This window comes from Xiphias gladius, chromosome 9 (genome assembly GCF_016859285.1).
Source record: "Xiphias gladius isolate SHS-SW01 ecotype Sanya breed wild chromosome 9, ASM1685928v1, whole genome shotgun sequence".
Taxonomy (NCBI): Eukaryota; Metazoa; Chordata; class Actinopteri; order Istiophoriformes; family Xiphiidae; genus Xiphias; species Xiphias gladius.
In genome coordinates this window covers 9237957-9250123 of record NC_053408.1, presented here as the reverse complement: position 1 = coordinate 9250123, position 12167 = coordinate 9237957, and the positions used below count along the sequence as shown (strand labels likewise).

The window sequence follows — 12167 nt, the reverse complement described above, 5'->3', positions numbered from 1 at the left end:
TTCAGGGTGAAATAGCTCAAGAACTAATTGATAGAAATTTGCATGAAATTTGCTGCAGATATTAAAGGTGTGTAGAAGATGATAAACTCCAATGACTTAAGTGATCCTCTGACTTTTCCTCTAGCGCCACCAGGAGGTCTAAGTTATAACTTATGCAGTGAACATCCACATGATGGATTGGCACAAAATTTGTAACTATGGAATGGATTGATTGAAAAGTGGAGCATGCGTTTATCGTTTTCAGAAGATGAATTGTAATGACTTTAATCCCCGTAGTTTCCCTCCAGCTGGACCATCAGGTCAAAATTTCCGTTTATTCAACACTTGTTCATGACCAAATATCTGCTAAACTAATGACACTCCCATCATCTTCAGCTGTATGTTGTGCTAACGTTAGCATGGTTACACTCGAGATTAAAATGGTTAACACAGTAAACATTATACATGCTAATAAGCATGTTGCCATGCTAGTGTTAGCATTAAGCTCAAAGGACCACTGAGGCTGTACTAGCTGTGGACTCATGAGCTCTATCCCAAATCCATACTGTGTTAGCAGTTGCTCTCCAACAAAACCAACAAACTTTACCACATTATGCTAACAGGAATGACGGGTGTGACATCAGATTTGAATCAAACTGCAACTTTAGAAAGCTGCCAATTAAACTTCACAAACATACATCGGAATGTTATCCTCAGATTTACTACTTTTTTGTGTGTATTAAGTGTGCGTTTTTTGGCGCTGCAACGCGCCCACAATTAAATTTTGGTTTACTTCTGCTCCATTCACCCACAGAACACAGTGCAAACTAAAAACCTGCTTAGAATCAATACGCAATATGGAATTGGGACAGGGACTAAGTTGTTTTTCATTTTTCAGCCTGACCTCAGAAACCATCCCAACCCTTGCCAAAGACAGCATTCTTAATTTGAACACAAGACAATTTGTTTGACTTTCTGGCATTTGTTGTCTGTGGCAGGCTATGTGGGTCAGATGCAGATGGTCCCAGATGAGTACAAGCTTAAATGTAAACATCTTTATTGTAGCTGTCTCTATGGCCAATTATGGTAGCGGTGTTAGAGGAGAGTTGAGGTTTTTTTGGGGGGAGGGGGGTCACCACTGGAATCCATTGTAACTGCTGTCTTCCACAAAGGAGCAAGTTGTAAACTTTTCAGAGCCACGGGCTATGGAGCCTTCGTGGTGGCATAAAAATATAAATCTGTAAAAGAGTAAGAAAATAAATGTGGAAATATAAAGACAAATAATCAAATACAGAAGTATAATTATAAGAATTTTTAATTTTTCATATTTATTTATTCATTGATTTCTGTATATATTTTATTTATATATTTAAAAAATGTATACTTATTTTTTTCACATAAATTACTGTAATTTTTCCTGTATATCTTTCAAAAAATGATATTAATTTATTTTTATACAGTATAATTTATTTTTATCCCGTTATTTTTCCTTATTCTTTTCCCAATTGTTTTTGCTATTCCCTGAAGGGCCAAGCCGTCAGTCAACTGCATTTGGGCAGGCCTTCCTGCCCAGGCTGAGTAGTCAATTCCTGCACACAGGAATCCTGCTTTGGCGGGAGCTTTTTAGAACGGACAACAGGAAGTAGACGCGACGCGGAATGCGGTTTCCATTTGGGAAGAAAACATCGTAGCAGAAGCGGAACAAGAGTTAAGGTGATGTGTCCATAAAGTTCGTCTAACTCTTGCTCTGTAGAGGAAAAATTTGAACTGCACTATATTTTCAGGATGGCGGAAGATGTCATGTAAAGTCTTGGGCAAGTATCTGTGCTGACCAGTACAGACACTGATGAAGTTGTGTGGTGAAATCTTGAAGAGGTAAGTGCAGATGCCCAGACATGACATCAGATATTGGTAAATCTGCTATATATATATTTTTATAGTCACAGCCGATGTGGCAGCCAGACGTTGGAATAAAGTACAATCAAACCTTTGATACCTTTCAGCCATGAAACATTTTCTTATTAAACTATAAAACATTCTGTGGAACAGTTTTGGAAATAATTTTCACATCAAATGATAAGAGTTTACAGTCTTAAAATGATAAATCAAAACAAATCAAAAAAATGTTCCCAAAAAAATGAAAACATTTACATTAAGAATTTTTTTTTCAAATAATGAAAGCCAGACACACAATTTAAAAAAATTAAATTTGACCCTAACCATCCTAGAGTTCTTACCTACATCAAAAATTAATTTACCTATCATTACTATTGTTATTTTTTGAGTCAATGAGTCTATGATTTGAATTGAATTTGAATTTGAACCCAATACTGACAATAAAGAAACAACTCATAATAGATCTCTTTATTTGATGTAAAATTTAAGATATCCAGATTTTGACCTCACAGGCAGCAAAACCCTGTTCTTCCATGTAAGAAAGAGCACAATCTCTACGAAACGTCACTGACACAGTCAAAGGAAAATACTTGGTTGACACAAGTCAAGAATAGAGCTTACTGGCGTTCTCATCCACGGATCTGCGTTAAAAAAGAAAACAAAGAAAGAAAAGTGTTTTATATGATTGATGATTTGATTTTCGATGCGACATCTTTAAAATCCGCACAGAACTGTGAATAAAAGCTAAGCTGTCATTACTGAACATATCATTACAGAACATATAACTAACTTTAAATATACACCAAGAAGTTCGAACATTCACTTAAGCTGCATTTAGACATCAACATTACAAAAATATTCCACGGCAACATTAAGCAAACACATTAGTGTTTTTGTCCCTGTGTGTATCTATGTGACGCCAATGGCCACATTTAAAGGTTCAGGCCTACAAGTTCTCTTAAGTAAAATTTGCTGTGATTAATCCTGTCATGAGTAAATGACTGAGTGAAGTAGGGTCCTTTTAAAATGTCTCATATGTAACATTAAAAGTTTTACTAGTCTGGTGCACATGGGTATGAATCTTTTTTTTTTTTAGTCAGCTGTTATCATCAAAAAGGTGAATGACATGTTTTGTATGTCATTGTGTTTGGTCTAAAAAAGGGCTTAACTCTAAATCAAACACTGAGACATGTAGTCCTCTGTAACAAGGGCTGTGCTTGCATGGCTGTCGTGGATGTAACTGCTCAGTTTGGTAGTAAAAAGTCAAAATAGTTTTCGAAGTATTACAGGAAACAATAAAACTTTAACTGAAAGAAAAGTTCAAAGCAGAATTTACTATTCTGACAATAAGGGTTTCATTATCAGATCTGAGTTTTATGGATTGGTGATGTCTGATCTCCAAAGGATTTCAAAAGCAATAAAAAAAAATTCTAAGAGGCTAAACAGAAAAACAGTTTGCGTCACCTTACTAAACTAAAGGTTTGCCATTGAATTAACCTGAACTGCACTGAGTTTCATGTTGAATAGCCGACTTGAACTGATGCAAATTTAGCAGTGCAGTAAAAGTCGAGGTGTCATCCTTAGTTGTCCTTTGCTGCTAAAAGCATGGCTGTGTAAAGTCAAATGTCCTCTCTGTTGTCATTTCCAAACAGTACCCAGCATAACACTGCAGCGGTAACAATTTCTGCTCATTTGGGATGACACAGGCACACGGTTCGCTCTGACACGTCATTAAATGCTCACTGACAGAGGCTGAATGTCCGGCAGATGTCAGAGACATCTCAACAGAAACGATTTCTCGATGCAGGTAACAAACTGGTGTTTCAGCGTCTGGCCACTGGTCCTGACTGCTCCCAGGGCAGTCGTTACTGTAAAACTGCCCCTTTTTGGAATTCCTTCATTTCCTTCCCTGCTGTGCTCCTGGCCAGAATGAAAAAAAAAAAAGTCACTCTCTGGCATTGCAGGGGCGTGTTTTTAAGATGCTGGAATTTTTGAGTGTTCGAACCACGGCTGTGACCCTTGAAATCACATCTAACGCACCATCAGTTGCTAGCAGCACGTGCCAGTAACTGACAGTAAAATAGGAGGTTCAACAGCTTAACACCTGAAGTTTGAATCACTTCCCCCTCATTTGACTTGAGAGGAGCTGTTTGCAGGGAGCTCTGTTTGGATGGTGGAGATTTTTTCTCCTATTACTTCCAGGGAGCTCTCTCCATGCGATGAGCTTGAAGGGCCTTTCTCTGCCGAGTTCTGCTTGGTGCTATTGCCCTCATCTGACTCCAGGAAGGCTTCTCTGCTTTGGGGTTTGATGAACTGCACGCTCAGTTTGGGCACCACCACAGCGCTGCCCTGCTGGTTAGGTTTTCTGATGCAGTGGGAGAGGGTGGAGACGCAGCTCTTCTTGAAGTTCTCATTCATGAAGGCATACACGATGGGATTGTTGAAGCTGTTGAAGAACCCAATGGCCTGAACAATGGCAATGATCATGTTAAGTGTGACCCCATCATATTTCTTTTCCAGGTCATCTAGACATTTACACACAGACAGAAGGTCAACTGATGAACTACACTGAGACTATAAATAAATGGCAAAAATGCACTCAAGCAATTTCCATTTCCACATTAAAATTCATATTGACTCCTGCAATACTTACAGTACTCAAACAGCATGTGGACTGTGTGGAATGGTGCCCAGCAAATGGTGAATAACAGAACAATGGTGATCATCATTTTTACGGCTCTTTTCTTTTTCCTGTGGAAGGCAAATACAAAAAGTGAAGAGAACTTGATGACAGATGTTATAAATCCGAGTCTTTCTTACTACAGACACGTTGACCTGTTACAACAGGGAAGGAACAGGTGCAACTAATAAAACTAATGATGGCACTCTTCCATTAAAGTGTGCCAGTGAGCTACAGCAGCGAGTCATCAGGAAAAATATCAGGACCCTGGCACCTGAATGGACGTTAGCAACTTTTTCCTTATGTTTTATCCCATTTGGAAACGCCAGTACCCCTGTATTTCAGTCCTAAGCCCCATTTTTGGCCAGGGGAGAGTGGCTCTTCTGACGAGTGTCCTCAACAAAATAATATATTCAATTACTTAGCTGAAAATTCTTAAAATTATATTTACTCCCTCATTATTGAAAAGTCCAGAATCTATAAATATGTTATGTTTAACTTATAGAGACAATATAGTTTGCACATCACACCTGGGTAAGTTGCATATTGAACCATGTTTGGCTTTGAAAGCATTTGTGATATCACAAAATCATGCTGTGTGTATGTTTTAAACTCAGATTTAAGGTTAAGCAGACTTTCAGTAGATGAATGTGAAAACAGCCTTCTAGTGAAACGTGTGAAACATCCGAGTTAGGTAACAATAAGCAAAAACTCATTTTTGAGTGAAAGGGGACTTTAAGTAAAATACACACTGGCTGTGTTAGAGTGAGTGGTCTCATTTGACATGCCTCAATTGATAGCTGTATCACATACCAAATCTGTCAAGGCACACTAGCTGGGATTTGCAGAACTGGGGAGCAATTGTGATAAAATTACAGGTTTTCTGAAAGCGTCAATACACTGCCGTTGTATGATGTATGTGTGTTTCCTACTTCTTGCTTTATTACTAAATGTAAACATCGGTAGGCAAGAAATAAAGGTTTAAGCTTCCAAGCAGTTATGTTTGTGAATTTTTACCACAAAAATATGGGTTCTAACCAACACGTCTTGGTAGTATAGATAAAATATCTCTGAAATTCCTGCCAATGGTATTTTTGGCTTGGTTGTAAATTGCAATGAACTGCAGTGGTTGTGGGTGGGAAGCCAGTGAGGGATCATGTCCTTGTTGCTGCAATTCCTACTGGTTATTCAGGTTACTTACACAAACGGGATAGAGAACCTGAACTTGGTTTTTTAGTTGCTTTAACTTAACATTTTGGGCAAATAAACTTTCGTCAAGTTACCGCTAGTGCCACAACAAGAACATGATCCCTCTCTGGCTTCCCACCCACAACCAGGGCCAGTTGTGTTCATTCATGATGCTTGAGACCTATTTTAATGTTGTGGAATTGCACAAATCTAAACACTCTGGGAGACACCTCTGCTGTCTAACTTACCTTGAGATCTTATTGATCTCCCTGTGGTTCATAGTGTTGAGGACTGAGGAGTCGCCAACCCTCTTGCGGATCCACAGCTCAATGCCAATACGTGTGTAGAGGAATAGCATGGCCACCAAAGGGAGCAGGAAAAGAGCCACCATGATGAAGGTGGTGTATGCCTGCCTGTGAGTCAGAGAGTGCCAACTTTCCTGACAGCACACGTGGTAATGATCATACAAGAAGTCGTACTTTACCTGGGAGAGGTAGGAAGAAAAAAACTTAGTCTTCAAAGACCAATCAAGGCAGATAAAGTAGCTCTGTCTGACAGGGTGGTATTTATGTGAGGCTTTGTAGACTGCTCTTATAAAAATTTTATTTTTACAGATTTTATCACAATTTTGAGGTGTGCATTCTCATATGGACTGCTGTCCTTCTCAGTGCTAACTCATCTATTGCCTTGTGGAGAGTTGCAAACAGGCACATGGTGTTGCTGCCGCTTTGATGAGCTTCACCAAGAGGGCAAAACACATGGCCGGGTCAAGCAGCGTCCCCCAACGACACCCCCTGCCTACCAAAAGGAGTTGCTAGTACGTTGCCATTTGAGCCACTGTTTCACTTTTGTATTGAAAACCTAAATTCTGATTGTGTTTTTGATTCAAGTCGTTCCGAAGTCACGAGTGTTTTCCTGAATATAATGACTGACCAAAAGCTCCTTTGTGCCTTGAAACTCTACAGCTAGCACTCGTTCCTGTTATTGTGCTCCTTTGACATCACCTTTTTTCGGGTAAGCCAAAAACTGAGCCTCAGTGAGGCACACTGATGTGGTAATTATGCTTATCAATTCAAAAGCAATGGCACTGACTATACCATTGTTCTGTGACACAATACAAATACACAGAGGTGGAATTAAACAGGTGACAGCATTTTGCTTGAATATATTGCACAGAAAATGAAAAAATAGGTAGCAAGCTAAAGATCTAATTAGCAGTTCTGAGCCACTCAGTGCAATATCCTCTTCCTCTCACTAGGTATATGTACAGTCCATGAGATACAGAAACTTCGGGAGTTTAGCTTAAAAAGCAAGTCACAACGAAAAAAGTGTCTTTTTACAAAATTTCAGGCTGGGCTAAGGGTGCATTTTAGGACAGGTCTAAAGGACTGCAAGTAAACAAGATGATGTTGACCTGCCTTTCTGAACCTCCTCTTCCATTGTGCTGACTGGAACTGCTACCAGGAAACTAAGGTATCTGTGGTGATGGATGGGAGACTTACCCCCTGCATCACTCTGCTTCACCCACTACTTTAATTGCTCTGGGTTCATAAACAGTATATGTCAGGTTACTGTTATATTTTTCTTAAGTGCTGTAAAATGCAATTATTTATGAGTAGCAGTCTTGATATTTACCATTCTCTACTCTTCTGAGCGGAATCTCTTTTTTTTTTTTTCATGTTCACTTGTACAGCAGGAGTGTGATTTAGCTTTGCAGTCACAGCTGAAGGAAACTAATGAAGGGAATTTTCTGATGGGTTGCTTTGAAGGGCACTTACCTCTAGCTGTTGCACAAACAGCATTGGTGAACCAACTATCACTGAGGCGATCCATACAAGCCCTGCAGGATGCAGAGAGATATGTAATACAAACAGGTACAATCTGATGATTAAACCCTTGGTTCAAATAGTACAGGGCATATAGTTTGATGAATACAGCAGCTGCCATGGAAATGTAAGAAGAGTCACATAACAATAACAAGCTTCCAGTCAGGTTGAGTCTCTGCAAGTTTCCCCTGCATATCTTTGTATTAACTAACCTTGTCACTTACTAAATAAACATAGATAAAGGATTTAACTTACCACCTCAGATGAGGCAACATTGGTATAAGAACATAGGGTATATTTTTCATTTTTGTTTTGTTCTCACTTTTAAGAAGAGCCTGATGGACAAGTTTTAGGACCAATATTGATATTATAGATTAAAAAAAAACAATAACAAACACTTAACATAAACATTTTTGGCAAGGAACCCTCAAATTTGGATATTACAGTTGTGACATATGCACTCGAACAGTAAACTTGACTATACTAAATTATACTAGTAGTAAATACTTCATGATAGTAAAACTGAATTCCTAAGAAAGAGTTAACAATATATAAAATGTAGCCAAATTTACTGTATGTACTGCCATTTCTCTTTGCATATCTGCCAACATATATGCTGATGGCGATATATGTATCTACTGTATGATATAACAGTATCAGCTGATCAGTCAGGCTCGACCTTTAAGGCTTGTGATACAGTATATCCACTAAGGGGCAGATCAGGGCCAAATGAACCTCAGTAAACAAAGGAGAATCTTCCTTGTCTACCTAGGGAATTGAGAATTTCCACTTTTGTGCAACATAAACATAACTGATTGTAGCGAGACTCAAGGAGGTTACTACATTGTTTATGTTGAAATTGCAGCAGAGAGGGCAGTAGCGGAGCCATTGCAGATTACTTTCACTCCGCAACCTTCAGTCATTGTTGTCATTTGTTCTCTGCTACTGACTTTATTTCACGTCCCGATATACTGCCCCTACAGTTCAAGGGCTTAGGGCTGGAACACGCTTCTCCATCTGCACATAAGTGAATGTGGACGGGTGTTTTTCAGAGTTTGCATTGCTGTTTTCTCTTACATACTTACATGGCTTTGGGTATAGTCTTAATGTCTCGGTTTCAAACCCTATGACAGGAAGTAGGATCAACTTTGGGCACTTTGAGCTGGAGTTAGAAGAGTTTTATGGGTAACTTTAGGTCACAGAGGCTTGTAGAGGAACCAATGTGCACACCTACCAAATCTCAGCAATGCCTTGTGAAAATCTGCAATCAAATCTGGAACCAAGCTGACTGACAGAAAAAAACATGGAAATATTATATTCAAAATACAGCTATAAAAAAAAAAAAAAGACAACTCCCATGCATTTTTTCCAAAATGCAGCTCGGAGAAACACGTTTCAGCCTCTGTCGATATTTGGGAGGTGTACACACCGGCTCTTCTTCAAGTCTCTGACCTACTGTTATCCATAGCCCCCGTCTATGTGTAGGTTTGCAGAGAGGTTTACGTGCATCTCTGCACAAGTTTAATTCTAGCTTTAATCGAATCTCATGGAACTGTAGCGTTAATTTGCCACACACAACACTCAGAGGGGACATACACCTATACGGCCGCAACATTAAAACAGGTACTAATGTTGTGGCTGATTGTTGTAGGCACAAGATATGCAGGGTGGTCATCACTCACGTGACACCTAGTTAAAAGCAGATAAAGGCTCAACATAATGGTACACATACATTAGTCTTTATGACTCAGTGCAGCCTTTAGCTTGCTTGAGGGTTCCTTGAACACACAAACATATCCACTCCTAGCAGCATAATCAGCATCTCTTTCAAACAAAGAATACCTAGCATCTTGAACGCTCTTTTGGACGAGTACTGCCTCCTCATTTTCAGGGGGAAGACAATGCCCTGGTGTCTCTCAATGGCAATGCAGGTCATTGTGAGGATGCCTGTCACTATGGCCGTAGTCTGTACAAAGGGAACTGTCTTGCAAACCAGAACCCCTGCAGGAAACAACGGAGGGACGGAACAATGAGGTACTGGGAAACAGCAGAAAAAATGCATTTCTATTTAAGATCATATCACTCCTATTGTTTGATCAAACACTGGAAAGGGAGGCAAGCTCTTCCTCATCCTTTAAGTCTTCCTGAGGGGTTGAATTGAAATGACAAAACGATCCTCTCTGATTACACTTGAACACAGTGATCACACATATTTCATAGCCAATGAAGCACAGAGCAGAAACACAGGTGAAAACACGCATTATAGGTAGGATCAACACGTTCAGTCTACCCTGATTCACCCTGAACTAATTATGACCCTCTTCTAATGGGAACGCATGCTTTGGGCCGGCCTTCTATCGCTATGATACACTGAATATCGGCCGTCAGCTCCAATTCTATGAAGTGTCCTTATTGGTATCACAGTGTTGTGAACTGATAAACAGAATGAAATCCACTTTAATAGCCGTAAAATAATATTTCATCTGTAAAGCACAGTTTGAGTTTCTGTTGACACTGAGTCAAAGAGGTGGTGACACGGCTGTTTCCTGTTTTTCGGAGGTTACAGTAGACTGGTTTGATATTGTCAGGTGTCCACCTGGTGGAAGGAGTAAAAGAGACCCCTTCAAATGTACAACGGTAATGATGCATTGTATTGTAAGGTGACAGCACCTCAAATTAGAGGCTCAAAAGGAAGAATCAACACCTCTGACCTAGTGTTTTTGCAGCGTGTTCCATAGAATTGCTTTAGGTTCTAATTTAATGAGTGTTCATTAGATTGTGTCCACCCTCTGGACAGCAACAACTGTTCTTTGTTAATTAAAGTTTCTGCTGGCTATTGCAAGAGCTCGGAAAAAAAAACAGCCTGTAATGTTCCGATACTTATGATTTAAATTGTACATGTGGCGCTCATCAATGCATTTATTGATCTTTGTCGAAACGTTTCATTCTTTTTTTCTGTTACTACTATATCTTCCTCATCACCTCCTTTCCCCACCTCAGACTCCTCAAGTAATAGCAGGGTTTTGGGACCAAGTATGATCAACTGGCAGGTTAAAGCCAGTGGCAGCTTACTTGGTTCCCTCTTGCTGTCAGCCCCTTCAGGTTTGTGACTCAGAAGAAATACCTGGAACCGAACCCCCCCCCCTGGGGCTGTCTGGGTTCTCTTTAAAACTTCATTCCCTGAAGGGACCACTGTTTTCTTTCTTGCCGGCCCACATAATCGGCTTAGTTTTTTACCGCTCTGTTTGTTTGGTGTGACGACCTGGGTCTGCTGCTGTGTTTCATTCATTATTCAAATACTCCAAGTAGCAATTACATCACAATTATTGTCTTTCATTGCTGATAATGAATGACTGACATACTTCTCTGATTTTATAGCCTGTATCGTTGTTATTTGCTATTTGCTCAGTTAAACTTGTGCATTTTACAATTAATGCAACTGTTAGACTTTGGGTACATTTCATTATTTCCTACCCTATTATCCTCCGGATTGAGCTTAGTTTGATGGAGCTGCCTTAATTTTTCGACACTAAAATCCTTATTTCTGTCGAGGCAATGATCCTTATTCGTGAGACGGTCTTCCAAAGCAGGAGAAAAGTTTAGAGGTTTAAACTCACCCCCGAACCATTCAGAGCAGATGTTCTGCAGCAAAGTGAAAGGTATGCAGAAGAAAGTGATGAGCAGGTCGCTGACCGCCAGGGAGCAAATGAAAATATCTGTCGCCGTCTGTATCGCCCGTTTCTTCACGATTATGTAGATGACCAAACTATTTCCAGCCAGAGCCAGGACGAAAATAACCACGTACATGATCACGAAGGTGGTCTTGGCGCTGCGCGGTAACTCGGGGATGTAGACGAGCGGCTGGATGTTGTAGGTGCGGATGAACTCCTGGCGGCTCAGGTTGTAGTACTGGAGCATCTCCTGCAGTACTTCGGGAGTTATTTTGGCGGATCCCTGGCCCGGGTCTGTCGACGCCGCTGCCATCCTGGTAACCTGTCCTCAGTCCGGAGACGAACTTGCTCGCATGCAGAAGAGGAAGAAGAAGTGTGTGGGGGGTGGGATGGGGGTCAGTGAAGGTCCAGAGCTGAAAGCTTCTCTTTAACCCACAAGTGCGTCTGGATGTTGAGCTGCCTCCTTCATCCAGCCAAACCTGCTGCTGCCGCTGCTGCAGCTGTTGCCCTTGTGTGTGTGTGTGTGTGTGTGGACCGTAGAGCACGGGGTGACAGACCAATGATGGGGCTGTTGACGAACTTGTTCGGTATAGACCACATCAGTCGGTTGTAGACTTTGGATATTTTATCTATGGACAGTAATGATGTTTTGACTTATGGAGGGACGCTTTAAATCTATTTATAGTGGATGCACAGGAAATATAAAAACAAATCACACATTATGCAGGTCATTACAATTTAAGTTTAGCCTACCATCAACTCACTCTCTCTCACTGACACATTTTTATTGCAATTTGGGAAATATTAAATATTAATAATTGGACAACACATTGTCTGGAAAAGTGCTTCAGTCTGTTTGGCAATTGTGCCTTAAAGCCAGACTGTGACACTTCTGATTAGCACGTTACCCCCCCCCCACAAATAAAA

At 40.3% G+C, this 12167-nt stretch overlaps 1 protein-coding gene across 1 annotated transcript; it reads right to left on the bottom strand.

The window, feature by feature from the left end:
* Nucleotides 1-4002: 4002 nt before the first annotated feature.
* LOC120794695 (pyroglutamylated RF-amide peptide receptor) lies at nucleotides 4003-11553 on the bottom strand. The gene is made up of 6 exons (XM_040135948.1): nucleotides 11187-11553; nucleotides 9412-9570; nucleotides 7522-7583; nucleotides 5992-6227; nucleotides 4529-4626; nucleotides 4003-4400 (listed from the first exon to the last, which is right to left on the bottom strand). Exons 1-6 carry the CDS (start codon nucleotides 11551-11553, stop codon nucleotides 4003-4005), a joined length of 1320 nt encoding a protein of 439 aa, XP_039991882.1.
* Between the last annotated feature and the right edge of the window lie 614 nt (nucleotides 11554-12167).